Source organism: Aphanomyces astaci (assembly GCF_000520075.1).
Source record: "Aphanomyces astaci strain APO3 unplaced genomic scaffold supercont1.26, whole genome shotgun sequence".
Lineage (NCBI taxonomy): Eukaryota > Oomycota > Saprolegniomycetes > Saprolegniales > Verrucalvaceae > Aphanomyces > Aphanomyces astaci.
In genome coordinates, this window is record NW_009798289.1 from 413,258 (window position 1) to 437,578 (window position 24,321).

Below are 24,321 nucleotides of genomic sequence, written 5' to 3' on the forward strand. Positions count from 1 at the left end.
GTACCACTCTATTAGCCACGCAAAACAATCGACGCCGAAACAAGTGCAAAGCACAATACCGGTACTATTAATACTATTAATAGTACTATTAATAGTAGTTGAATTTTCGACAAATTTGTTGTAAATATTTCCGAAATATTGCTATAAATCCGTCGAAAAAGTAACGTTCCTTCAGATCAAGCCGATTTGCGAAACGACACATCGAGACTTCGACACATACACACGCGGCTGTCCATTATGGGTGGGAAGCCATCGAAGGAGAAGAAGATTGTCGTGGAGGAGGTGCTCTACCGCGAGTTTACGTACGGCCTGGCCGCATCCGACTGCGTCCAGCATTACCTACCTCCGAACCTTCCGATCCGACCGATCTTGAACGTCGCGTACTTGACCGACTGCACCAAGACATGGAAGCTCATCGTGACGGCCAACACGGACCGCATGCGGCAATACGGCAAGTCGGGCATCGTGCTCTTCTACGACGAGTTCTTCTTCCGTCTCTTCCAGCGCGACTTTACCCTAGAAGACGTGTTCCCGGACATTGCGAAACGAAGCGAAGTGATCATCAAAGCCGTCACGTTCATGCTCAAGAGCAGCAGCGACGACCAACGACGCGTGATCAACCGCTGCCACTTTTTGGGCCACCGCCACCGCACGTTTACTAGCCTCCGACCCCACCACTTTGCCCAGTACACGAGCACGTTGATCGAGGTCATGATGTACTGGCTCGGCGAGTACGCGTCCCCAGACGTGGGCGCCGCGTGGTCCAACATCGTGGGCTTCTTCCTCATGCACATCCTCGAAGCGTTCTTGAGCGAAAAGGTCGACCCGTTCGAGAGCTACCAGAACGTTGTGATCGGCGCCGTGGAGGAGATCACGACCTCCCATGAAGGCGAGAGCGACATCCAGACCGTCGAGCAGCTGGGCAACGTCAACGCCAACAACATGTAGTAACCATCGTTCCTGCTGCTACGTCAGATTAACACATCAACTACTAACTGCACACCTCGCTACGATCTCACGATCCTTTCTTGACGCGAGTGCGACTGCTCGGCTGACCCTTCTGTTTCATGTCGGGAGGTTCGTTTGCTTGTATAACGACGGCTTCAGCGGTCGCTGCCATTTGAAAGTAGCTTGGGTTTTGCACTTGATACGCTTTCGTCACGAGAGGCAGCATCGCAAACAACTCGTTGCAAGCAGTGGCATGATGGGAGGGGGGGGTGGGGGGCGCCAGTGCCCCTGGGATGCCCTGGAGCGTCGAGTGGACAGACCCAAGCGCGAAATGCCGGGCTGCGATGGCGCGCACCTCCGATCGCGATTTGTTGGGATGGAGGCCTTGCAGGGACTGAATCAAGTGCGGCAGCAGGTCCGCCTACAAGCGTCAAGGTCATGAATAGTGGCTAGTCAGTCGGAAGCTTAGTTGACGAAAACGCCGCGCATTCCAAGGACAAATATTATACCTCTAGCGCTCGAAACTGCTCGCGATGTTGCCGTTCGTGGTCGATCCACGCCTCGTACAGCACTTGGCGGCGAATCACTGGGTCAATCTCTGGGAAGGGAAACTTGAGAGGCCCTGCCCTGCGCTGGCGCTACGTCACCATCCGTCAACACCATCCGTCAACCAACAATATCATTCAATCGATTGACACATATCATCCTTGTCTCTGTCCTCCCAACTTGTCTCCTTGTACGAACCTTGGCTGGGTCGTGGGTGGCATCGGGGGTGTTGACAAACGTCGTCCACTGTGCGTCTAGCCGCTTGACCTGTACAGTTCGAATGGCGATCTTTTGCCGCCAGAACGATTGAATCAGTGTGACACGCCGGAGGTACACCCGAAGCGCGTAAAAGACCTTGTGCGCCAATGACTTGACCTTGACACTTTCGTGCAGCCAGTGGCACAACAGAGTGGCATGGCGGGTGCACTCGATGTGGACGAGCGTGTGGTGACGCCACCGCATCGCACATTGGCGGACGATTCGTTGGCAGCGGTGGGATTGCCACGTCTCCCACATCGTGTGCCGGAACCATTGGCCCGCTGCGGCCGCCAGAACCATGGGAAGTACACGTCGAACGTCGGCACGGTGGACGGCGTCTGCGTGCTGCCGATGCCGCCTGTCGATGCGGGCCGCGGTGGTCGTTTCCTGAACGTGCAAGTCAGCTTCGTCTTGACGCAGCCGCCGGTTTTCCGCACATTCGTCGTCTAAGACAATGCGTCGGCGCACCCATTCAGCATGTCGAGTCTCCAGTACCTACAAGTGCCACGAAATAATCTATTGTCACACATTTGCATTCGGATACTCAAGTGCAATGTGCACTTATACAAAAACGCTGTACGAACCTCGGGTCGACCCGCGGCGACCTGATTAAAGTCGTACACGCATACACCAAGCTTGCGGTCGCGAGCCAATTTGGCCGCGCGGTGGCGGTGGTAGGCGTCCATGACATCCCAAAAAGCCTCCTTTTGCTCGATCGTGCCGGGAATGAAGCGGGGCAGCGGGTGGCGGTGGACTTGCACACGAAGCTGGGGGTCGAGGGACGTTGGGTCGGGGAGCGGCGGCAGGAGCACCTGTCGAAACGTCGGACTCCCAAGGGGAGCCGATTTTTGAAGCGGTCGGTGGCGTGCCGAGGCCTCTTCACGGGCCTGGTACGCTTCGATGAACGCTGCCATGCGCTCGTATTCGTCGCAAATGACTGCTTCCGACATCACTTCGTTCCGGAACTTCCAAGGAGATACCATTTTGGGTAGGATATACACCACCTGGTCACCTTCGACATCCAGCCGACCTTGTGGCGCCTCGGGCCTGGGCACAACCACAGGCAGCACCAGGGGTGCCAGCAAGTTGCTGCGAGGCGGCGCAGACGGAGGCTCTTCCATGCAATATGCCAATTTAATTTAACGCCACCAAGACTGCGGTGGATTTGATACAAAAGATCACAGCCGTTTTCTTATTGCAGTTACGCGAAAAAGGGGCGCGTGCGGACGCCGGATATTTTTCTTGGGGGTGATAGCAAAGGGAGTTGTGGTTTTGATCTATAACACAATCATAGATATTACTTAGGGGCAGCAACTTTGATTTCCTCTGCAGCCGCGCCCTTTGGTGGCTGACTATCTTTTGCCACCTCCTTGGGGGCATCCTTAGGCGCTTCCTTGGCAGCTTCTTTGGGGGCCTCCTTTGCGGCTTCTGTTGCCGCCTCCTTGGGGGCCTCTTTAGCTGCCTCTTTGGGCGCATCTTTCGCAGCTTCCTTAAGGGCCTCCTTGGCGTCGCTAGAAGCGGGGGCTTCCTTCGGGGCTTCCTTGGGTGCTGTCGTCTCCTTTGGTTCCTGTGGAGCTTCCTTTGCTTCCTTGGCTGTCGCAGGTTGGGGCTCGGGTGAGGGTTCTTTCGTGACGCTATTCTTGCTTACGTTCCACACTTCCTTGAGCTTGGCGAACTTTTCAGCATCATCGACGGCCAGCTCCATGATGGCCTTGGACTGAGCAAACTTGGTAGCATCGTACGACGCGTCTTGAACGGATCCAGCAGCTCCCATAGTCCGTGTACTTGTGGATGGACGAAAACGAAAATGCTATTTGGTTTGTGGATGGAGCCTACGGCATGTATATATATAGCGCTGCAAATCAGATGATGTCCCCATCTTGCGTCGCCATTGCACGCCGCAAATAGCTGCAACCCCCGTGTCTTTCTCATCTTGGGCGTTTTCGTCGTAAAGATAGCCCACCAGATGATACACGTATGGCTCGCTCGTCGCCGTTGGTTGGTTGTCGCTGCAGCTTCTTAGGCGATTGTTCTCATGGCGTCTCATGCTTCCAGCGGAACCCGCATCGAGGAGCGCGAGCGGCGCGTGTACAAAGATGCCCATGCTGCGCAATTCGTCAAGATCCGGCACTTTCCTGCGCTCTCGCAAGTGACTTCGTCTGGGGACAATATCATCTTGCTGCAGGACGCGATGGACAATGCAGAAACTAATGCTCATCGGTCGACAAGGCAGTCGTTGCGGATGGAGCGAATACAGAGTCGGGTGGGGGATGCAGACGCATCGGTATGTTGTTGCAGGCTTTGCGTATACAGGTTAGGGGTGGTAGCCGGAGCGTTTTCCATACATAACGTTATTCGGATTCTCAAGCAATTTGTGCTCGTAGTTTCAAGCCCTTTTGGGCCCCAAATCCATGCTAAACGAGTTTCGCGGCGCAGTATTGTGCAAGCACACGAAGGCCAGGGATGTCCGTGACAGTGAAGGATTCGACGACGCCAGCCCACGACCAGCCCCCAACCGTCGCCCCCGACCGGTACGAATGATATTCCCCCCATGGCTATTGTAGTCAGGACCCCCTCCTCTGATGTAGGTGTTTAACGCGGGGAGCGCCAGTGAAGCCAAGTCGCGCATTGCCAGACCCAAAGACTACGACTACCCCACTGGCATCCACAGCCGCGAAGACCGCGTATTGTCTCCTGCCCAACAAGCGCTTGTGGTGCGTAGATGACAACAATCAAGCAAAGTTGGCTGTCTGCATTAAGAACTCGACCATATGACCATTCGATTACCACTACTCCCCTCAAATCCCCTCACGGAACGTACGCTGGTAGGACGAAGCCAGAGCAATGGACTCCAAGCCAACGTGGGCCACAACCAACGCGACAAAGGCGAGAGGGACCATCGAAGCGAGTTATTATATGAACTCGCCTATGCACGACATGGCGCTCGATCGAAAGTACATCAAGCAAATCATTCGCATGACTGTTCGCGGTGGCGGCGCTGGCTTGGACGCGTCATCGTCGAATGCTGCTGCTCATGCTCAAGTGCTGCATTAACATCTACACGACCACTCAGCCTCCTTGCGACAATAATGTATTTGCACACATTTGATGAAAAATACAAGCATACCACTTCGGCACGCTCCACCCGATGTCGCAAGGCAGGGGGGAAGTGTAGCTCTGGCCACCACGTATTGGGCGTGACGGCGCATTGAATCGCGTGCGTCTTGAGGTGCAGCGGCACCGTGACCAGGAACGGATTCATTTTAAAGTGAAAGTCCCGACCATACCAGTCTTGCTACATGACGATGCCGCCAAAAACATCACAAGTCATCTACTAGAGACAATACTATTCCGTCCATTGGGATGTACCAATTCGGCGCAATCGCCAAGCGCGTTTAGTGCGTTCGCGACCTAATCGACAGGAAGCATCGCGCTTGAACGTACCCAACGACAACCAACCGTACCGAGGTCAAGAACGACCGGCCGAGCCATAGAAACGGCGTAAACACAGGTCGAATTGGACCGTCAGTAGTCATTGGGGCTGCTTGGATTGACTGCTCCAGCGCGTACACGAGCTCGACGACCGTGGCGGTGGCGGCTACCAGTTCGATGGCCACGGGCATCCATGCATCGAACGCGTGAATTCGGTCGCCAAACAACCGCGCAGTCCTACACGACGATTTTCAGAACGGCTGCATATTTGTCTACTTCGAGTATGTTGTACTTGTACAAGTGGCGGCACGGACGTAGCACTTTGGGGAGTTTTGCGATGTATTTCTCGTAGGCCAAGATGGCTTCGATCACCGCGTCATGGGGTAACGGCATACTGGTCATAGACGAAGCGCTGTCGACGGCATGGACTTGTGCAGCAGGAGAAAGGGGGACGGGGGACTTCACAGGACTGGATGATGCTCGGATTTGATTGAGCGACGACGACGTTCGAAGATGAAGGGGATGGTTGGCAGCATGATGGGGGCTCGTCGGGGCGGCTTGTGCCGTGACATCTCGCCATGCAGGCAAGTACACCGTGTCATGACTCATGATCTAGAACAACCAAGGTGACTGGATAAGTTGTTGGAGGTGTTGCTTTCTTTAGCCGGGGGGCGCACCTCGGCGAGGCGATCGAGCTCTGCATTTAAAGGCAACGGTTCTAACACCCAACGTTTGTGCAGGTCGCCGAGCACTTGGGAGCGCGAGGGGGCGACGGAATTCGGTCGACGGATGCAGTTCTTGGGGACTCGACGTTGCTTTTCCTTTCGCTTGTCTTGATACACTACGTCCGCCATGCCATGGACGTTGTCAGTATACACGTGCGCAATCTACCAACAACATATGGTGAAACGCCGTTTTCGATAGGATATAGCAATCAAACATTGGCCTGAAACGATGGAAACGCACTCTGGCTGGATGCCACGTGTCCAGCCGCGCCGGGGTATTGGAGGATGGCAGCGGACGCCGCCAGCAGCACTCGACGGTGTCTCCCACCTACGCACCATCAGTCAAGTCATGCACGAGTGGATGCTCCAACGCACCTGAAATGGACGTTTGGACGTGTCAATTTTGGGTGAAAACTCTCGCTGGAGGCCGTGCGCCACCGCAGTGGCACTGGCGTGGTCCAGCTGCCGGACCATCTGGGCGCTCGCTACATCAAGCTCAAATATCGAGCGTCGTTTTTTCGTTGAGATGAGAGAAGTCGACGGCATGTTGTTCGGTGCCAAGTCGTCGTCGCTGGCGTCTTCGCTGGGCGGCGCCTACGAGATCGGTTCAATCGATGTGGAGCAGCCGTACATTCATGGAGTCAGCTTGCCCCAGGGTTGCCTTCAAGCGGGATGGACGGCAGCTGATGCTTGGCCCATTCAAAGACTTGGCTGTCCACTTGTGTGAGCCCTCGCTCGCAAGGATGTTCGAGCTTGTCGAATTCTTCATGTTGCCGCCGAAGCGCTGCCACCGCACACGCAGTGGCCCACATGGCTGCCCCCACACCACTGGGACATGGCGGCACGAGGTGGTGCATGGTGTGGAGGAAGGCGGCGTCGAGTTTCCACCGGCCGTCCGGTTGCTGCAGGCCAAGAAGAGCGTCCACGGTGCGAGGCACGTTGTCGCTGGTGGGAGGAACCTCTGCGGTCGCTGACGTAATGTATGCCTTGGTTAACGGAAATGTCGGCGATCCAATCGAGATTTTGCCAGTGGCCATTGCGAGCATGGACGGTGGCGACCGCAGCAGCGCTTCGTAGAACGGATCGAATCGTTTATACCGTCGCAGCCACAGCTTTTGCTCGATCGATTCCATCGCGACTACGATCGTGGAAGTATCGACGATGGGGGGTGATGAAACTGCCGTAACCGAAACATGGGTTGACGTTCGTGTGTGTAACGTTGTAAACCACAGGCTGAACATTCTTGTCGAGGAAATGAGATAGACATTCCTTGCCTTCGTCACATATGACACACACACCCCAGTATACCTCACGCTGTCACATTGCAGTCCTACCTACGCCACGCCCACTTCTGTAGCATGGCTGCCATTGCAATACTATTCTCCTTGTTCAGTAATAACAGGTACTACAACTGAACTAGACGTAGTTTGCATTGGATTTCGTCCTTGGGTCATAGTATTTGCCTAACGGTAGCGACCTCGGTGGTTCAGCTTTCATATACAACCACCCACACGATTGGTCGGTCGTAGTATGTACGCCAACTCCTTCTACCCCATGAACAACGGCAACGACAACAACGTCGTTTCTATCTACATGGTGGCGGCGAAGACGGGGTTGTGTCGGGCGATGCGCGGGCCTTCCTCGTCGTACTGGGCCTTGGTGTGGCACACGCGGTGGAACTCGGGTGTGGACGCGACCATGCTCCCGCCAAACCAGACGGCGAAGCGCTGCATGCGATGGCTGATCACGTTCACATCGAGCTCTTCGGCGTGCTGCTTGGCGAACTTGGAGTGCAAGTTCAGGTTGGCTTGCTGTCGGTCGTCCACGAGGCGCTTGACGTCGCGCTGGAGGCGGCGGCCAAAGTCCTTGAACATGGTCGACCCCCCCGAAAGCACAATGTTCTTGTACAGGCCCCGGCGGCAGTCGATGGGGCACTTGAGGATCGCTTGGTCGACGACGTTGGGCAGCGGCGTCGTAAAATCGGTGGAGAAGATCTCGGGGTTGAAGAAGATCTCGGGGGCTAGAAATCGCTCGTACCTACCCAACAAAGTCGACATAAGCTCAATGGATCAACACGAACGGACGACCAGGACAAGCAAATCAAGGGAATATACATGCGACATACCCAATGTCAACGGTCCACGGCTGCTTGGTCCGCGGATGGATGTCAGTGTACGGTACAATGTACTTGGCTGGGTTGGCGTCGTACTTTTTGAACTCCTTGACAATATCCGGACACACGTAGCTGTGCATCTCCTTGACCTTGCGCGCCACTTCGAGCGCCTCCTCGGGCGGCACGACTTCGCCGCGGTCACGCATCATGCGTTGAATGAACGACGTGATGTCGCGCCCGGCCAGCGGCACATGGCTGATGCAGCTTCCGATCACGTACCCGTCGGCCACGGGGATCACATGGGTCACGCCGTCACCAGAATCAATCACAGTACCCGTCAGCGACCGCAACGACGGGTCCTACATGGAGAAAGGATGAGGAGGTTTGAAAGTACAAATGAATAGGAGTGTGTGTGGTCTGTACCTTGACTTTGGGCCAAGACGCATACAACGCCAGCACGGCTTGTACGGCTATGTACAACCCAGGCACGTTGAACGTTTCAAACATGATTTCCGCCGTGGCTTCGCGGTTCTCGGGTGGGTTGAGGGGTGGCTCTGTCTGTCGGATGAGGAGAAACGGGTGTCGTCATGAGATATCGTGAGAGTGGAAGCGTGGACTTACCAGAAGCATGTAGTGCTCTTCGGGCTCGCACCGCAAATGCTGGAACAAGCAGCGCTGCCACAGCTTTTCCATGTTGTCCCAGTTGTCGATGATGCCTTGCTTAATGGGGTAGTTCAATTGATGCGTAGACGAGTTCTCGAACGCAGCATTGCCAATGTGGAAGTCCAAGTCATCGATTCCCTGGCTTTGACCCACGCGGCCACCGCCAGTCCGACCACCGCTCGCGTTGTTGTCCGCACCGACCGCAATCGTTGACGGGATGATGTAGCTGGGCTCGGCGTTGCCCGCATACCCCATCTTGGTAAACCTAGCCACGTCCATGAGAGATGTCCTCATGAACGTCCTCCTCAAGTTGGCAGCGTCTACTCACCCTGTCCCATTGTCAATCACCACCGCAGGCTTGTCGCTCATCTTGCCAAGACACTGATCCCGACTTTGGGGACGAAGATCGACAGATCGAGTTCCACAGGGTTATTCATTATGAGAGTATACTAGTTAACTTTCTTACTATTAGTAACAGTAACGTTAACTAGTAAGTTATTTTAATACTATTAAAGTAGCGAAAACTTTATTGTACTATTAAAATAGTACAATTAAAAGTATACTAATAGGGCAGTACTATTAAAATAGTTCTGTCCTACAGTATCACAGAAAAAAACTTTGGACAAATATATTTTCCATATTCCAAGTTTAATAAAAGTACTACCAATAAATAAATAATATCCAGGGAGCGTCTGACACTCCTACTGCGATGAGCCTTGCACGGCCTTTTTCAAGAGGTCGATGCCGCGCACGAGATCCAGAGAGCACTTGGTGAGGTCGATCGTAGACGAAATAAACTCCATCGCACTCTGGGGGGTTATGGCCGTGCTATTCGCGAGCAGCGTCCGGAACTGCTTCCGCGCGATAGCTTCAGTGGCGTTGAGCTCTTGGACCACCGACGCCAGCATGCGCAGCAGCGCGACGGGCGTCTGTCCTTGGAGCACCAGCTGGTTGAGCGGGTTGAACATGGTATAGTGCACGAGGGTGTCAGTGGCCTGGCCCTGCAGCCGCCTTCGCACGTGCCCGTCCTGTTCCTTGTACTCTGCCTGGAGCTTCACTTGCACGATCTGGGCCATGGGCGAAAACACCACGTCCACGATACTCTCGTACAGCTTGGGTTGCCACTCGTTCGGGTCCTCCCATCCAGTTACTTCGACGCACTCGCCGCCGCTCGTGTCCACCACCGTCCGGAAGATGGCGTCGAGGCCCTGAGTCACCTGCAGGCACATGGCCGCCGACGACGACGAGAACGCGCACGTCTTGACGTCTCGGTGGAGGGTCGCCGCGAGCCGCGCCGGACTCGACTTGTCGTCTGCGAAGAGGGCTTCGACCAGCACCTTGAGCCGGTCCTCCGGTTTGGCCACGCAGTGCCACAGCACGCAGCTCGCCCGGAACGACAGCACGCGGCCGCTTTCCGACGTCAGGGACACGCGTCGCATGGCGCTGCCCGTCGTTGTGGCTTGCGGCGCTCCGTTCGAACTTGCCGGGGTCGACTCGTAGTTGCTTGAGTTGCTCGAGAACAAGGCGGCGGCCGCAGACGACCGCAAGCTCTGCGTCTCGCTGTGCTGCAACTGCAACGACCGCATGTGCAGCAACTTGGGAGTGGCAAACTGCAACTGCTTGGGCAACGTGCCCAAAAGGTGTTGCACGTCACTTTGCGCCACAAGGGGGTACGCGGTCGTCATGGCGTTCTCGACCACATGTAGGGTTTGGTACTGGCGTTCCATGCGTTCCATGTCGAGGTGATGGTCCCCGCTGCTGGTAGTAGCCGTAGCAGTACTACTAGCCGTAGTAGTAGTACTCGTCGTGGTACTAGGCACCACATACGGAGACGACTTGAGACGTTCGAGGGCGGCGCCGACGATGCCGAGGAACGGCAGCGACGGACACGTGGCCGAGATAAGCGACTGCTTGCGCCTTAGGGTGTCGAACCCGCCGGCGTAATCACATAAGGACCGTAGTTCGTACAGATGCGCCTTGGTCTTGGACTTGACGCGCTTCCACGTCAGCGGAAGTCTCGACGGCATTAGGGGCGTGTCGCCCAAACACCCAATGCACGCCATAACGAGGTGGAAGTTGTTGACGAACTTGGCACTTGATGCCATCGCGACGGCCGTGACGGCGTCGATGGCGTCCGCGCGGTCGGTCGGCGACTCTTCGACCAGAATCGACCACACTAAGTACGTCGTAAGGCGGTTGAAGCTATCGCTGATGTCCTTTTGGAAATGGCCGGGCGACAGAAAACTCCACAATGGCAACGCCGTGAGCTGTCCATGGTGGAACAGTGTACACTGCTGCGCAAACGCCAATGGCGTCAGCTTGTACGTGGCCATGACCGTGCGCAGGGGCGGCACCGTCGCGAACGAATTCATGACGGTGGTCGGTTGCAACTGGGCCAACGAAATGCCAGACATGACGATGCTTGGGAACGAATTGCGCTTCTTGCGCTCGGACGACCAATCGGATGACAGCAACAACGTTGACGACGACAACGTGTGCGGCACGCTGTGCTTGCGGACGAGCGACGGAATGGACGTGACGGAGGACTTGAGGGTGGACGGCAGGTCGTCGTCCGTGTGGCTAAAGCGCCGCAGTCGGCACTGCGGAAACCGGGCGTCGATCACCGCCAAGCACGCCGCTTCGCACGCGCGCAGGCGCTGGCAGTACAGAGGATGGAACAGCAGGTCTCGAACAAACTCTGACACGTTGGTCTTGTGTGTGAGGCTGGGCTTGCGGTGGGTAAGGACACCGCTGGTGGCTGACACGCGAATGCTTTGCCGGTCGGCGAGAACGACGAGAAGAGCGGGCAACGTCACACCCAAACACATGTCCGTGATAACATCCCAATGCAAAAGCACAACGCGACCTCCATTTTCGGTGTGCTCAATGTAGCTAGCCAGCGCCACGAGGTGCTTGGAGGACGAGAAGGGGGCGGCGACACCTTGTGGTTTGGACGGGAAGGATGGGGCTAGAGTGGGGGATGCGACGGCGAGAGCCGCATCAAGGGATTGGGTGGTGGGCAGCAGCACGCGGTTGATTTCGTCGCGCGTGAGCTGGCTCACGTCAAATATGATGGAGGACCGGACGTTTTGAAACGCGGCCAACGTGCCCTCGGTCGTGCTGTCATCCGTAGTCCCAGACGATTCAAAGTCGGAATCCGTGTCCGAATCGGCGTCGGCGACCTGACACACAGTAGATGCGGCGAATGGGGGGTTGGCTTGGGCAGAGTACAGGACGGCAAGCCATACATCGCGGTCGGCGGGCGTATGGCAGTCGAGGATCAGCTCATCGTGGTGGTGGGCGGTGATGGTGAGCGTCGATTCATTGGCGATAAACCCAATGTGGACATGCGGGTCCCACAGATTGATCTACGTGTTAAGTCATTGAAATTACAAACGGGTTGAAGCACCGATGGACATACCTTGGACTTGAGCGTGCGATGGGACCGTCGATAGATTGCAACTTGGCCCTGCGTCACGACGACTTCCCTCTCGCGCCACTGCAAGTAGGCACGTCAAGAGGGATTCAGGCAGCATGGACCTGGCATCCTTGACTTACCAGAAATGTGCCATGAACTCTCAGAATTCCTCGCTTCAGCTCCATCATGGCCGACGTCGCACTGACAAATTATGGAACCGGCACAAACCAACTAAGATCTTTCCTGTGATGCCATTGGTCGGAATAGCCGTTGGTCAATCGAACGGATGTGATTGGTCTATATTTTTAGAACTGCTACTTTTTCCTGCTCTCCCGCGAACACCAAGCCCACCTCTATCGCCGCCGCCAAGGACTTAGTTGACATGGCCAGCACAGCTGCCTGTAAGATGATGACGGCCGTACTAAAAGAACGAATTCCATCTCACTCGACATGTAGACATAGGTCGACAGCACGTCGATCAAGAGCATGAGTACCTTCGTACGCAGGTCGACCCGCTGCTCATGCCGCTCATCGAAGCACTGTTGCTACATCAGCCGCCGTCCATGTACGATTTCATCGCAAAGTTCCTTGATGGTGCAGCACTGGGAAGCATGAAACATGTGGGCGATGCGACAACCAAGTCTGCCAAGGCAAGGCGACACCGCATGGTGGAATTCATGTCTTCGTCGGTGTTGCCAGTCATGGACGATCTCACCCAGCGCATTCTACAGGACAAACCCTCCAACGCCAAAGGTACATAATGAGCACGGAGGCACTCGACAAGCATGTGACACTGCTTAGAATTCTTGCGCGACATTGTTCAGACGCGGCTCTTAAACAAACAGCATCACGATCCCTCTGCTACATCGTTCGACCTCGGGACGCCTAAGTTCCGCGTGGGCGATCGAGTCGACTGTCGGTTCAAAGGTCGACCCAAATACCTTCCAGGGGTAGTGGACAGCATCGACGACGGTGGGTTGTGCACGATTCGATACGACAATGGCAAAGTGGAAGAGCATATTCACCCGATCTTACTCCGCCGCCCCCAAGACCAACCCGAGGCCGAAGACAATACCGAGCAATCCAAGATTCCTCGCCGTGAGATCAAACCTGTGCTTTTGATGCTGGGCCTCGATGGGGCTGGCAAGTCGACGTTTCTATCGACGCTGCAGGGAGGTATGTGTTTGCTGCCTGTTGGTGATTTCCATGAAATGGTTTGGAATGTAAAGATTGTCATGTCGTCCACATAGATTTGGACAAGGACATTCCCCCCACGGCAGGGTTCTCGTCGGTGACGTTTCAACTTGCCAACGGATCGGCCACGTTCTACGACTTGGGTGGCGGTCCGACCATTCGCGCCTTGTGGAAAGAGTACTTTGCAGATGTACGTCATTCGATTACTGTATCCTCCATGTCATGTAGACTCTTGATCTTCAATCACAAAACCAACGATGCAGGCGCACGGTGTGATTTACATGGTGGACGCGTCGGACGCCGATCGGATACAAGAAGCATCCAAGCACTTGGAAGTGGCCATGGCACATCCCATGCTTCGTGGCAAGCCCTTGCTCATGTACTGGGCATACATACTCATGATCCCCACCAGTTCCATTGGTGTCTATGTCTCTCACATTTGCTGACTTCATTCTACGTTTGCTGTAGCTACGCCAACAAAATGGACTGCGATCAGGCCCTAAGCGAGGCAGAATTCGGCCAGAAACTGCAAGTGGCGTCGTATGTGAACACGAAAGTGCTGCAGAGCGTCACCAAGGCCAAAGCCAACGGCAACCTTGTCGACGATCGACTCGAAGGCGGGCTTCGCTGGATCTTGGGTCGCATCGAAGGCGACTACGATGCACTGGGGGTCCGTGTGGCTAATGATCGTGCCACGACGAAGAAAGAAGCCGCAGCGGCGTGGCAGGCTCAGAAAGAGCGCGTGTGGGCGTACAAGGAGGAGCGCGAGCGAAGCGCCATGCTGTCGGAAGACAGCGCCGCGAACCAGGCCGCGTTTGCCCCGCCCAAGCCGGTTGTCAAGCAAAGCTCCGACGTGCCCATGTGCTCGACGTGTGAGTCCCAACCCGCAGTGACCAAGTGTGCCGCGTCAAAATGGATGCCTGTGTGTAGCGAATGCGCCGACGCCCTTAAAAAGAAATAGTCGACTTCCTCGTGATGCTAGATGGACGACTTTTCCTGTCGATGCTGATGTAACGTTAGCATTAGCATTAGCACTTCGTAGAATGTTACCCTTCATGAAAATGCACATAAGTACTTATTGACTTTCTATGGCAACTTCGCTTTCGCATTGGTTCTTCGTATTGGTTCCTGAAAACTCTCTATATTATTCGCAAGATTTGTGCTGCTGTTATATTTGACAGTATTTCGTCATGTTTGCAGTTCACACTTCAACCTTTTGCATTCATCCATGGAACTTCCCCGCATATATCCACGAAATATAGTGTGCCTATTTGAAAACAAAAAACGTACGTATATGGTGTGGTCTCTATATCTCGTTATTGTCAACGCTGTAAGGTCGCTGGGATCCATCCTTACAGGTGGCCGAGCTTCTTGAGCTTGGCGTCCAACGCTTCCAGCATGTGTGCGACCATCGAGTCCAAGTCGTACTGTTCCTTCCAGCCCCAGTGTTCACGGGCAAGGGAATCGTCCAGGGACCGCGGCCACGTGTCGGCGATCGCTTGGCGGAAGTCTGGTTCGTACGTAATCTCAAACGACGGGATCACCTTGCGGATCGATTCGGCGAGTTGCTCGGGCGTGAACGCTTGCGCCGTGACGTTGTACACGCGTTGCTTGAGCAACTCGGACGGTGCTTCGAGCAACTCGTTGGTGGCGCGGAGGCAGTCGGGCATGTACATCATGGGGAGGCACGTCTTGGGGCCCAAAAAGCACTTGTAGCTGCCCTTCTTGAGCGCTTCGTAAAAGATTTCGACGGCGTAATCCGTCGTTCCTCCACCGGGCCACGCTTCCGACGAGATGATGCCGGGGTACCGAATCGACCGAAAGTCCACGCCAAACTTGTCGTGGTAGTACTCGCCCAAGAGCTCCAAATGCACTTTAGTGATGCCGTACATGGTCGTGGGGCGCATGACGGTAATGTCTGGCGTGTTGTCTTGCGGTGTTGAAGGGCCGTACACCGCCTAGAAACATATCAAGGGTTTATTAGTTATTGAAAGGAATAGGTACTCGGTACTAGCATCACATTATGAGGGACGTCAATGTCACAATAATTAGGTACTAGGTACTAAACATTGAACCTTCATGGAAGGATTAGGTACTCGGCATTGACATCAGGGACGTCAACGTTACAATAATTAGGTACTAGGTACCCCACGAATAACAATGCATGGACGTACGATAGTGGACGGAGCAAACACTCGGAGGTTGTTGAGGCGAGCGAGCTCCAACACGTTTTCCAACCCGCGGGTGTTGACCTTAAGGGCCAGTTGAGGGTTCTTCTCGCCGATGGCAGACAAGAGGGAAGCGTTGTGGATAATGGTGTCGATGCCATTTTCAAGCACAATGCGCGCTAACCTAGACGACGACCACCACTTGAGTTCATGCAGGTAGCGAATCGGGTTGCAGCGCCATTATATGCACGTGTATGATAATGCATTTCGATGAGGGAGATTCATGATGACGAAACGGATGCATGGACATACCCGTCGGCGTTGAGGACGTCGCAGTAGACAAACGGTCCGGACTTTTGCTCGGCCTTGCTGGCCATCTTGATGTCCGAGTTGATCACGGCGTCGCGACCGTGCAAGTTGCGCAAATACGGCACCAATTCCATGCCTAACGACCGTTCACCCACATGAATATGGCGACCATAGCAACACCATGATCCCACCGATTTGGCCGGTGCCCCCCGTCACGAGGATGCGGCGGCCTTGGTCGAACACGTCGAAACCGCCGGTGTAGTCGGACGCCTTGGCCTTGGGCACCGTGGCCGTGGAGAAGCGGCGGGCGGTGTGAAGGGCGCGGCGGAGGAAGACCATGTTCACTGGGCAAGGAGAATCCGCAAGTGACAAGTGACGAGGCTTGGTCGAGATGGATGGATAAACGAGCCCGGTAACGCTTCGCTGACCTTGAGCAAAAACTGAGTTGGGTACAGTCCCACTCTCGAATGAACCAACGTTCGTAAGCTCAGGGAGAATAAAATTAGAATATATTTATTGTTTACTATTGCCAAGCTGAAAATATGAGTTTATTATATAGATCCCTCGTTTTACTGACCTCAATAGTCAGCTCACATCTTTGAATCCGGTGGTACCATTGATATAAACGATGGTGCCTTTCAGAATAATTTGGCGAATTCAAGGAGGCATACAATTATCAAGATATTAATAAAAAACCAATTTGCGCGTACCCACTTCAACTGCAACCCCACCCGCGTCCGTACCCCACAGACGCAGAGAGAGGGACACGAGTGCCGACGTCGAACCCAAGATGCAGCGACTCCAGAAGCGTCTCTTCTCGACGCCTACCGTGCGTCCCCTATGGATGCTGCGTTACACTTATGTGGACGGGATGCTCGACAAGCGAGGGCCGTTCCGTGGTGATCACTTGCACCACGTCGAGACCTACTCGGCTGACACACACTACCCCAAAGTGATCCTCGGCGGTGCGTTTGCCGATCCTGTCGACGGCGCCGCGTTTGTTATTGACGCTGCAGATGCCGCTCAAGTCGAAGCGTTTGCCAAGAGCGACCCGTACGTGATCAACAAGCTCGTGACCAAGTTCGACGTTCGCCCATACAATGTTGTCACGTTCACCAAATAAGGCAGGTCAACACATCATCCCCATCTTATTGTTTTGTGTGCGTGGCCCCATCCAATCCGTCCACCGCTCGAATTTTCGTCATATTATTAGGCGCGGATGCGCATATTGCGCAACAATGGGGACCATGTGGCGGGTCGATCCTCCAATCCCCGCTGTCTTGGTCATCAGTCATCAAATCGTCCCATCGCAAAAGTACAGTGTTATATTCACCAAAAGCAAAACTGATGATCTGCTTGTTATAACAAATCAGCCGGATACAGTCTATCCGGACAACTGCATAAAATAATATTATTTCAAAACCCACATAAAAAACGACACATTATTCTTATTTAAAAAATATTTTCACGCTTTGAAGCTCATGAGGTTCACCGCGCCTTGGTGTCGCAATCGATTGAGGATCTTCTTGTCGGACGTCACATCCTTGGCCTCGTCGTCGTCGTCGTCGTGGTCGTCACTATTGTCCTGGGGATCGTACCCGCGAGGACCATTCGTTGTTCGAACCATGTATTCATCTTCGAACGCGCCAAAGCTAGATATCGACGACGACCGACGTGTGAACGAGGCCGGTCGGTCCATGCTCTTGCGTCTGGCGAGTTGGTCGCGTTTCTGATGGAACGAGGCACCGAGGGTCGGCGCCCCCAAAGAAGCGGCGGCGGCGGCGGCATGGAGGTCCTCCTGGATCTGATTGTCGGCCATTGCGTCGGCCACCGACACCAGCACGTCCTTGGACGCATCCGCGCCAAACGAATACACGACGAACTGCGCATATTGCGCCGGCGACGTCCGGTGAGCGCGCAGTTCCTTGGTCATGTATCGGAACTCTTCCACGCGCCGTTCGTCGCCGTCGACGAGGTCGCGCACCTTTGCCAGCACTTGCTTGGCATTCAGACTCTGCGGTCGGGACCGCGACGGCGTCCTGGTGCCTCGGGACGATGGAATCGCGGCGTCACTAGCCGGACGCGTCCGAGTCGTCGGCCGATGAGGCGGCGGCGGCGGGACGGCAGGAGGGTCTTCATCCACGTGGCTCCATGAAGGCCAAGTGGAATGGGTGGCTGGCAGGAGTCGAACAGTTGGAGCTGGCGACGGGGTCATGGCCAAGGTGAGCGCATGCCGCTTTTGTTTGTCGGGCAAAAGCGCCGCCAAGCTCGGAACGAGCCATTGGCAAAACTCGATCCCAAATGTGTCCACCATGAACGTGTAAAAGTCGGCGCCGGCCGCGGGGACGGCGCCGTCTACCGCCTTGCCGAAGCGCCTCGCTCGTTTCTGGAACACCTTGACGGCATCTGCGCCTGCGTGGTCGGTGATGCGTTGAAAGATGAGTGCTTGCAGTTCCGCTTGTTGGGCTTCGGTGAGATGGAGCTCGTCGTCCGACGACGACGCCGACGATTCGTCCGATGTGCGCGGGGTACCTATCGTCGTCGTCGGCGGGTCGTCTATGGGCGTCATCGTCGTCATCTGTGAATGAAGCACCGCATTCGAGAAAGACGACGGACGATGTGAGATGAGCGACGACCGGAGCGACGACGACGACGGCGCGTGAAAAGGCGGCCTGTCGAACGCCACATTCGCATGGACGAGGACAAACTCGGCGAGCGCGGTGGAACCCTCGGGTGTTTGAAAATGCGTGACGCCGGGGATGCCCGTGACCCGACTGAAGTATTCCTGCAGGTCGCGTTGTCGTGTCGCAAGGAACGATGGCTTCATGCTCTGGCCAAAGAACGTCTTCGTCTTGTACAGCGGCACAAACGGGATCGCGGCCATGCATGATGACAACGCGCCTGACCGCATGCGTGTGTCAAATACCTGGCACTCCTCGAACGACTTGTACACGACCCATTCGACCTGGTCCAATTCGGACGCGCTTCGGGCTGTGGCGCAGTGTGCCATGCAGCCAAGTTGGAATTCCTACAAGCATGCGCGTCACGCATCCATTCAAGACACATGATATGATCCGAGACGTACAGGGGTCTTCCCAATGAAGCGGAAGCTGTTCACGATGATGTCCAGCCGCAAGATCATCTCCACGCGTGGCGGCTGGTCCATGGTTCTTTGATTGTGGGGGGCGTCATGGGTAGCTGAATCCATCGCGCTGATTGGTCGGTCGTCTTCGATCCCACTGTTCGTCCTGTTGAAGTGCCTTTTGAGGGGTGGGGGGACCCCCCTAATCGGACTGATTATATCGCTTAAATTGTTAAGTGCGTTCCTTCTTGAATTCAATGCTGCAACACCGCCTAGCCCACAAGCCTGAAGGTTTGTCATTATCTGTGTCAAGCCAAGTATATTGTCACTAGACATAGCATATATCGTGAGCTCCGTACGGGTCAATACTCCATAAAGCTGAAATGCATGTGATCCGAGTGTGCGGTTCTGTGTACGATAAAGCAAACGTACATCGTACTTAACAGGGTGTGTCAATGTTTGTGTGTTACGCTAGGGATCCGGATAATTGTAGCGACCGGGCCATCCGGATTTTGAACGCAGTATCCGGATTTTTGTAACTTTGTGAGGCCGCCACCACGAAACAACCACCAACATGAGCGAACCTTTGCAACTCACGTGCCCCCTCTTGAATGAGACCCGCCACTTAGTGGATTGCTTGGGCTACGTCGACACCAACTATGCATCTGGAGATGTTGCGATGCAGAAGCTTGTCAAACTACAGATTGAGCAGCAGCTCGCGCAGATGCCGCCGTGCGACGACGCCCACTACTTGGCATACCTGCCGCCATTGAATTTGAAATTGGACTCGCGGGAGATGAAACGAGTGGCTGCCAAGGTGAAGCTGACCTCCATCGACACAAATAAATACCGCGTGGTGCCTCCGGCGCCATCTCAGTTGAAGAAGCAGAGCCAAGAAGTGCAGCTGGAGGCATGGCAGCAGGCGACGGATCACGCCAAAGTCGCGATCGAATACCAGCAAACCAAGATCTTGAACCTCGAAATGCAAAACAAGTACGGCGCCAACAGATGGAAGTTGCAGGTAGGCGTGCTCCATGGCATCAACGAACGATGCAAGAGCGAATTGGACGACGTGCGGAAGCAGACGGACCAAGTCAACATGGAGCGCAAGGAGGAACAGTTGCTGAATGCCGACAAGCTCCAAGGACTGGAGCGGAAACGAAACGACTTGACTCTCAAGACCCAGTGGATTCAGGTACCAACACCTCCCCTCATACCTAGCCCATGTTCATTCCCCACGTTATTAGCAAGCTTGCCATTCCCTGGAGCGAGACCTGAAGCGCGTCAAGCCCAATCCTATCGAATAGGTCGTTACTTAATCATTAACACATCTCCCCCTTGCACCGACTCGTTTTTCTTGACTTGGCATTCACCTGGAATTCCTCGGCACATGTTGAGTTGTCAGTGCGCTTGACCTTGACCTTCGTTCTAGCAAACTCTACAGTGTTGACAGTTTGCTGTCGTTTGTGACTAACTTAGACGAGTGTTCCGAATATTTTGACCACACACAACCTATGCTGGTTGACAAGTCAGCTAGTTATGGCTTCTTCGTCGTCAAGGCTGCTGTTGATACTGGGGCTGTCGTGCTGGTGGGGACGACGACTGAAGGAGCTGCTGTAGTCGTGGTCGTCGTGTCGTTCCCAGGGGCGTCGATCTTGACGCAGTCGATGGTGCCGGTGCCTTTGAACTTGAGCAGCGCGTCCGAGTAGTCTTGGTTGTAGGCGCTCCACGGACGCACGGGGTCGTTCTCGTACAGTCCATAGTTGAACTCGCCAGCCTTGGACGTGTCTCCGTTGAACTGGTACACGCTATCGGGGTTCAAACTCCACGCGAACCCCCCCGACATGTTGCGGTCGGCCGAGTACTGGACAAACAGCTCGATCACGCGCGACGACGTTTTGAGCGGGAAGAGGTCCTTGGCGCCGTAAATCCCGCCAAACTCGCCAAACATGACGGGCGACTCGATGTTCTTGACGGCGTTCCCGAACGCCAAGTCCAGCGCCCGGTACACATTGGCCTTGAGACTGGCGTTGCCGTCGGCGGTCGTTGGCCACTCCTCCACCACCGCCCCTCCCCCCGCGCTCGCAAACGACGCAAAGTAGTACGGCGCCGGGTACACGCTGGGTGAGTAAAAGTGCGGCACGTACACGAGTTTGTTCTTGTGGGCCGGCGCCACGGGCACGGGGTACTTGGTCACGTTCTGCAGCGCCGCACCCCACCACTCCTGGTAGTACAGTGTCGTGTTGGGTCCTGCCTTGGTCACAAATCCGTGGTTGGTCAGCGTCGCCGACGCCAGCCCCTCGACGAACGCCATCCACTTGGGGCATGCCGCGAGCATCGTGTCGGCCAGCTTGGCGGCGGCCTTGGGCCAATTCTTGGCGTCTGAACAGGAAACGTCAGCCGCGCCCCCGGGCCAGCAGCCGTCGTGTGGCTCGTTCTTGAGGTCCACGCCGAGCACGTTGTAGTAGTTGGAGTTGCACAGGTCCGTGGCCAACGTCTGGATGGCCTGGTTGATGGCCGAGGCGGGCACCGTGGCGCTGTACCACAGCCCTTCCGTCTTGCCCTCCACGGCCGGGTCCAGTTTGTGGATGTCCAGCAGCACCGACACGCCCTTCTTGGCCAGCCCCTGGACGATCTTCTTGATCATGGTCATGTAGTCCGACACGACGAGCTCGGGGTTCACCACCGGGTCCACAAAGTCCTTGACGTTGGGCGCCGCGTTCGAGTTGATCATGAGCACATTCAGCGGCAGCCGCACCGCCGTCATGCCTTGCTTGGCCATGCGCTCGACAATGTCGTCCTGTCGCCATAGTCCAAAAAGGCCTTTCAAATGGAGAAAGAGAAATACGATGATGATAATGACGACGTACCAAGGCGGCTTGGCCAAACGCGAGGCCATGGGGCACGCCCTCCGAGTTCTCCATGCCGCTCCAGTTGATGCCCGTGATGACGATCTTCTGGGGCGGCGCGCTCTTGTACGTGGCGTAGATCACGCCTTTGTCGTTGATAAAGTCGGGCTGTTCGCAGACTAGAAGACAAACCATATTCACTACAGATGTACCTTGACGCGGACGTACTTTTAGCGGGCGTGATGGGTCGCGGCGTGCGGTTGAGGATAAACTCGGCCTTGTCTTGCTGCTTTTGGGCCGCCTTGTACAGCTTGATGGAAAACCACGTGATGCCAAAGAGCGAGCCAGCGACCATTAGAAACAAGAGCAGCCAGCCAGGCCACACTCGCTTGCGACCAGAAGTCTTGGTCAGTCGGTCACCGTCCTCAACCTTGCCAATACGGATATCTGGCCGGCCTGCTAATGACTGGCGCACTTCGACGAACGATCGGCGTTCCGTAATGCTTCCGCGAGGCAGCTGGCTTGACGGCGACATGCCAGAAGGACCAGCGACGGACGGATCTGGCACTGCAGCCGTTCCACCGACAATGTACGTGTTGAAGCTGTGCTCCATGGCGGCATCACGCCACACATTCGGATCGTCAAAGGAACTGCCGCCACGGGCAAGGAACGACTCATTGCTGTCGGCAGAAGCTCCTAGGGCTAGCATGGGAGATGGCGGTCGAGGCATGGTTAACACCCACGCAGCCAAAAGTACAGTCTGGGTGACGACACCATATCTTGGTTTTCAATACAACAACTCCACGGCAGTCGAAAACTATTTCATGTTTTTATCACATTACGAAAAATAGCAAATCCAAGTGCACTGTCAACTGCATTTTCGGGCAAAATTGGTCCAAATCGGCACATCCATAAGAACCATGTGCTGCATAAATTGATGGGCTAAAACTCCCAAGCTTCACTCCAGCCGTAACGTTACTGTCAGGAATTCCATTACAGCGTGGCTATCATACATTCCCTCCACCAGGCATTTTGAGGCGGCTTTGAATAAGCTTAGTCAACGTTCACATCATCGACGGGCCCAAGAACTGCGTTCGATTTCATTTCTGTAGGGATTGGCGAGATAAGAAGCTTACGACGAAGGAACGTTCAGCATCGAACTTCCTTTGTACTACTAGTACTGTATACAGTACTTCATTAGCATGACTCACACACACAATACGTTAACGTGATGTTGTAGCCCCCACTTTGCCCCCCAACGAAGGTCCAAACCAACTACGTGGAAGTTTGTACTAAAACTACATCGTCAAACAGTGGTTTTCGGTGGCCAAATGATAATACCCGAGGCCATCCACTTGAACCATCCACCTTGTTCGATACAGTACAGTACGTTGAAACCTTGGATCGATTTCGGATAGATAAGACTGTCCTTTCACGTGGCATCGCCATCTTTAGTGTTCGGATCTCAATTTTGAATCAACCAACTCCACGAGCTATTTATACCGTCCACATTCTTGCTCGACTTGGTGCTTCATTCGGCAAATCCTCCAATCGCCATGTACCGTACGCGGGAGCTCAACAAGAATATCGCCAAGAGCTACCTGAGTGTGGGCGATCCGTATCGGGACCCGCACATCATCGAGGGCAAGTCAGACCGGCACAAAAGCAAACAGTTTCAAACGGTGCCGCCCAAGGACACGAGCGACGGCGGCGGGTACTTTGACAAGAAAACGTACTCGTCCGACCCTCTGCAAGACGGCGTCGCGTACCTCAAGACGCAGCCGGCGGCCGACCGGAAAGCTGGCTTTGGGACCAAGGACGCGAGCCGCCGCGATGAATTTATGAGCCACGTCCGCACGGAGCAGTACCGCGAGACACTGGCGAGGGAAGAGCACATTTCGCAAAAGGGGATCCAAGGTCACCCGGACGAAGACGACGGCGGAGAACACGGCGAAGGAGAGGGGGACAAGCACCAGTTCCCCGAGGGGCTCAAGGAAACCAAGTTTTTGTACGACATTGGCCGCACCCAGGCTACCGAGTTCAATCAAAAGAGCCACCGCGACACGTTCTACACACTCCGCACAGGCAACTCGCAGTTTCGACGCAACAATGGCCACTTTGTCCTGAGCTCGGAATCCGTGGGCGTCGGGGCCCACAAGGTCCAGAACAACGGCACGCACGCCCGCAACGCCTGCACCAAGCAGTTTTACGATCACAGCCACCTACATTCGTAGCATCTGTAGGGCGTGTGCTGCATAATAAACCAAATACACTAGCATATATAACTATCCACCCCCACGTCTTGACATTGCAATTGATATGTGCACGGGGGATGGGGGTAGTTATTTTGAAACCGTCGTTTGTACGACATGTAACTGCTAGGCGGACAGGAGAAAGCGTCCCAGTCGAGTTGCTTTGACTATGTAGGCGCATACATCGAAGTACTAAGTGCGTCGATAACGTGAGTCGTTGAGCGCGATGAAGTCGAAAATGTACTGTTCATCAAATGTACAGTACATGGGGGAAGAATTCCCTCATTGAAGCAGCTCCACTGTTGTTTTGACCCAAAATACTGTTTCGATGGGGGAATTATCACATCCGACCACTGAGGTGCAC

At 55.0% G+C, this 24,321-nt stretch overlaps 14 protein-coding genes across 15 annotated transcripts; 6 read left to right on the forward strand and 8 right to left on the reverse strand.

The window, feature by feature from the left end:
• Positions 1-185: 185 nt before the first annotated feature.
• H257_10118 (hypothetical protein) lies at positions 186-2,931 on the reverse strand. Its single transcript, XM_009836573.1, has 4 exons — positions 2,337-2,931; positions 1,693-2,247; positions 1,458-1,586; positions 186-1,369 (listed from the first exon to the last, which is right to left on the reverse strand). Exons 1-4 carry the CDS (start codon positions 2,871-2,873, stop codon positions 1,016-1,018), a joined length of 1,575 nt encoding a protein of 524 aa, XP_009834875.1. The 5' UTR covers positions 2,874-2,931; the 3' UTR covers positions 186-1,015.
• On the forward strand, positions 189-1,008 carry H257_10119 (hypothetical protein). The gene has a single exon (XM_009836574.1). It carries the CDS (start codon positions 238-240, stop codon positions 946-948), a length of 711 nt encoding a protein of 236 aa, XP_009834876.1. The 5' UTR covers positions 189-237; the 3' UTR covers positions 949-1,008.
• H257_10120 (hypothetical protein) lies at positions 2,913-3,563 on the reverse strand. The gene has a single exon (XM_009836575.1). The coding sequence runs from the start codon at positions 3,524-3,526 to the stop codon at positions 3,050-3,052; it is 477 nt and encodes a 158-aa protein (XP_009834877.1). The 5' UTR covers positions 3,527-3,563; the 3' UTR covers positions 2,913-3,049.
• Positions 3,564-3,682: 119 nt separating this feature from the next.
• Positions 3,683-4,892, forward strand: H257_10121 (hypothetical protein). Its single transcript, XM_009836576.1, has 4 exons — positions 3,683-4,036; positions 4,137-4,283; positions 4,341-4,466; positions 4,582-4,892. Exons 1-4 carry the CDS (start codon positions 3,788-3,790, stop codon positions 4,804-4,806), a joined length of 747 nt encoding a protein of 248 aa, XP_009834878.1. The 5' UTR covers positions 3,683-3,787; the 3' UTR covers positions 4,807-4,892.
• H257_10122 (hypothetical protein) lies at positions 4,822-7,042 on the reverse strand (the record flags this gene model as incomplete). The annotated part of the gene is made up of 9 exons (XM_009836577.1): positions 4,822-4,829; positions 4,891-5,047; positions 5,122-5,163; positions 5,217-5,421; positions 5,477-5,796; positions 5,862-6,071; positions 6,151-6,237; positions 6,285-6,503; positions 6,617-7,042. 9 exons carry the CDS (start codon positions 7,040-7,042, stop codon positions 4,822-4,824), a joined length of 1,674 nt encoding a protein of 557 aa, XP_009834879.1.
• A 250-nt stretch (positions 7,043-7,292) lies between these two features.
• Positions 7,293-9,087, reverse strand: H257_10123 (hypothetical protein). The gene is made up of 5 exons (XM_009836578.1): positions 9,014-9,087; positions 8,644-8,950; positions 8,446-8,580; positions 8,035-8,381; positions 7,293-7,946 (listed from the first exon to the last, which is right to left on the reverse strand). The coding sequence occupies exons 1-5, from the start codon at positions 9,052-9,054 to the stop codon at positions 7,499-7,501; spliced, it is 1,278 nt and encodes a 425-aa protein (XP_009834880.1). The 5' UTR covers positions 9,055-9,087; the 3' UTR covers positions 7,293-7,498.
• A 228-nt stretch (positions 9,088-9,315) lies between these two features.
• On the reverse strand, positions 9,316-12,307 carry H257_10124. 2 transcript variants are annotated; one of them, XM_009836579.1, is made up of 3 exons: positions 12,244-12,307; positions 12,107-12,184; positions 9,316-12,053 (listed from the first exon to the last, which is right to left on the reverse strand). In XM_009836579.1, exons 1-3 carry the CDS (start codon positions 12,289-12,291, stop codon positions 9,387-9,389), a joined length of 2,793 nt encoding a protein of 930 aa, XP_009834881.1. In that variant the 5' UTR covers positions 12,292-12,307; the 3' UTR covers positions 9,316-9,386. The 2 variants fall into 2 exon arrangements, with proteins under 2 accessions (XP_009834881.1, XP_009834882.1); XM_009836580.1 differs by having other exon boundaries at positions 12,107-12,244.
• A 115-nt stretch (positions 12,308-12,422) lies between these two features.
• H257_10125 (hypothetical protein) lies at positions 12,423-14,392 on the forward strand. The gene is made up of 6 exons (XM_009836581.1): positions 12,423-12,504; positions 12,560-12,856; positions 12,905-13,279; positions 13,354-13,487; positions 13,561-13,676; positions 13,766-14,392. Exons 1-6 carry the CDS (start codon positions 12,486-12,488, stop codon positions 14,256-14,258), a joined length of 1,434 nt encoding a protein of 477 aa, XP_009834883.1. The 5' UTR covers positions 12,423-12,485; the 3' UTR covers positions 14,259-14,392.
• A 156-nt stretch (positions 14,393-14,548) lies between these two features.
• H257_10126 (hypothetical protein) lies at positions 14,549-16,208 on the reverse strand. The gene is made up of 4 exons (XM_009836582.1): positions 15,966-16,208; positions 15,778-15,910; positions 15,472-15,649; positions 14,549-15,255 (listed from the first exon to the last, which is right to left on the reverse strand). The coding sequence occupies exons 1-4, from the start codon at positions 16,111-16,113 to the stop codon at positions 14,650-14,652; spliced, it is 1,065 nt and encodes a 354-aa protein (XP_009834884.1). The 5' UTR covers positions 16,114-16,208; the 3' UTR covers positions 14,549-14,649.
• Positions 16,209-16,475: 267 nt separating this feature from the next.
• Positions 16,476-16,920, forward strand: H257_10127 (hypothetical protein). The gene has a single exon (XM_009836583.1). The coding sequence runs from the start codon at positions 16,565-16,567 to the stop codon at positions 16,895-16,897; it is 333 nt and encodes a 110-aa protein (XP_009834885.1). The 5' UTR covers positions 16,476-16,564; the 3' UTR covers positions 16,898-16,920.
• Positions 16,921-17,198: 278 nt separating this feature from the next.
• On the reverse strand, positions 17,199-18,977 carry H257_10128 (hypothetical protein). Its single transcript, XM_009836584.1, has 2 exons — positions 18,860-18,977; positions 17,199-18,802 (listed from the first exon to the last, which is right to left on the reverse strand). The coding sequence occupies exons 1-2, from the start codon at positions 18,938-18,940 to the stop codon at positions 17,240-17,242; spliced, it is 1,644 nt and encodes a 547-aa protein (XP_009834886.1). The 5' UTR covers positions 18,941-18,977; the 3' UTR covers positions 17,199-17,239.
• A 426-nt stretch (positions 18,978-19,403) lies between these two features.
• H257_10129 (hypothetical protein) lies at positions 19,404-20,204 on the forward strand. Its single transcript, XM_009836585.1, has 2 exons — positions 19,404-20,051; positions 20,104-20,204. Exons 1-2 carry the CDS (start codon positions 19,431-19,433, stop codon positions 20,161-20,163), a joined length of 681 nt encoding a protein of 226 aa, XP_009834887.1. The 5' UTR covers positions 19,404-19,430; the 3' UTR covers positions 20,164-20,204.
• A 189-nt stretch (positions 20,205-20,393) lies between these two features.
• H257_10130 (hypothetical protein) lies at positions 20,394-22,502 on the reverse strand (the record flags this gene model as incomplete). Its single annotated transcript, XM_009836586.1, has 3 exons — positions 21,934-22,502; positions 21,727-21,884; positions 20,394-21,656 (listed from the first exon to the last, which is right to left on the reverse strand). Exons 1-3 carry the CDS (start codon positions 22,433-22,435, stop codon positions 20,394-20,396), a joined length of 1,923 nt encoding a protein of 640 aa, XP_009834888.1. The 5' UTR covers positions 22,436-22,502.
• A 682-nt stretch (positions 22,503-23,184) lies between these two features.
• Positions 23,185-23,997, forward strand: H257_10131 (hypothetical protein). Its single transcript, XM_009836587.1, has one exon. It carries the CDS (start codon positions 23,262-23,264, stop codon positions 23,937-23,939), a length of 678 nt encoding a protein of 225 aa, XP_009834889.1. The 5' UTR covers positions 23,185-23,261; the 3' UTR covers positions 23,940-23,997.
• The last annotated feature ends 324 nt before the right edge of the window (positions 23,998-24,321 follow it).

Coding starts and splice junctions, on each gene's coding strand:
- H257_10128 (XM_009836584.1), bottom strand. CDS start 18,940: ATGGACCAGCCGCCACGCGTGGAGATGATCTTGCGGCTGGACATCATC. Junction 18,803..18,859: donor GCTTCATTGGGAAGACCCCT/GTACGTCTCGGA, acceptor GCATGCTTGTAG/GAATTCCAACTTGGCTGCAT.
- H257_10123 (XM_009836578.1), bottom strand. CDS start 9,054: ATGAGCGACAAGCCTGCGGTGGTGATTGACAATGGGACAGG. Junction 8,581..8,643: donor AAGAGCACTACATGCTTCTG/GTAAGTCCACGC, acceptor CTCATCCGACAG/ACAGAGCCACCCCTCAACCC. Junction 7,947..8,034: donor CCGTGGACCGTTGACATTGG/GTATGTCGCATG, acceptor TTTGTTGGGTAG/GTACGAGCGATTTCTAGCCC.
- H257_10127 (XM_009836583.1), top strand. CDS start 16,565: ATGCAGCGACTCCAGAAGCGTCTCTTCTCGACGCCTACCGTGCGTCCC.
- H257_10126 (XM_009836582.1), bottom strand. CDS start 16,113: ATGGTCTTCCTCCGCCGCGCCCTTCACACCGCCCGCCGCTTCTCCACG. Junction 15,911..15,965: donor GGGGGGCACCGGCCAAATCG/GTGGGATCATGG, acceptor AACGGTCGTTAG/GCATGGAATTGGTGCCGTAT. Junction 15,256..15,471: donor TGTTTGCTCCGTCCACTATC/GTACGTCCATGC, acceptor ATATGTTTCTAG/GCGGTGTACGGCCCTTCAAC.
- H257_10124 (XM_009836579.1), bottom strand. CDS start 12,291: ATGATGGAGCTGAAGCGAGGAATTCTGAGAGTTCATGGCACATTTCTG. Junction 12,185..12,243: donor GAGTTCATGGCACATTTCTG/GTAAGTCAAGGA, acceptor GCCTACTTGCAG/TGGCGCGAGAGGGAAGTCGT. Junction 12,054..12,106: donor ATCGCACGCTCAAGTCCAAG/GTATGTCCATCG, acceptor CTTAACACGTAG/ATCAATCTGTGGGACCCGCA.
- H257_10131 (XM_009836587.1), top strand. CDS start 23,262: ATGTACCGTACGCGGGAGCTCAACAAGAATATCGCCAAGAGCTACCTG.
- H257_10120 (XM_009836575.1), bottom strand. CDS start 3,526: ATGGGAGCTGCTGGATCCGTTCAAGACGCGTCGTACGATGCTACCAAG.
- H257_10119 (XM_009836574.1), top strand. CDS start 238: ATGGGTGGGAAGCCATCGAAGGAGAAGAAGATTGTCGTGGAGGAGGTG.
- H257_10129 (XM_009836585.1), top strand. CDS start 19,431: ATGAGCGAACCTTTGCAACTCACGTGCCCCCTCTTGAATGAGACCCGC. Junction 20,052..20,103: donor TCAAGACCCAGTGGATTCAG/GTACCAACACCT, acceptor CCACGTTATTAG/CAAGCTTGCCATTCCCTGGA.
- H257_10125 (XM_009836581.1), top strand. Junction 12,857..12,904: donor CAAACCCTCCAACGCCAAAG/GTACATAATGAG, acceptor GACACTGCTTAG/AATTCTTGCGCGACATTGTT. Junction 13,677..13,765: donor CGTGGCAAGCCCTTGCTCAT/GTACTGGGCATA, acceptor CGTTTGCTGTAG/CTACGCCAACAAAATGGACT.
- H257_10121 (XM_009836576.1), top strand. CDS start 3,788: ATGGCGTCTCATGCTTCCAGCGGAACCCGCATCGAGGAGCGCGAGCGG. Junction 4,284..4,340: donor CCAACCGTCGCCCCCGACCG/GTACGAATGATA, acceptor CCTCTGATGTAG/GTGTTTAACGCGGGGAGCGC. Junction 4,467..4,581: donor CTGCCCAACAAGCGCTTGTG/GTGCGTAGATGA, acceptor GTACGCTGGTAG/GACGAAGCCAGAGCAATGGA.
- H257_10118 (XM_009836573.1), bottom strand. CDS start 2,873: ATGGAAGAGCCTCCGTCTGCGCCGCCTCGCAGCAACTTGCTGGCACCC. Junction 1,587..1,692: donor CCACCCACGACCCAGCCAAG/GTTCGTACAAGG, acceptor ATGGTGACGTAG/CGCCAGCGCAGGGCAGGGCC. Junction 1,370..1,457: donor AGCAGTTTCGAGCGCTAGAG/GTATAATATTTG, acceptor TGACGCTTGTAG/GCGGACCTGCTGCCGCACTT.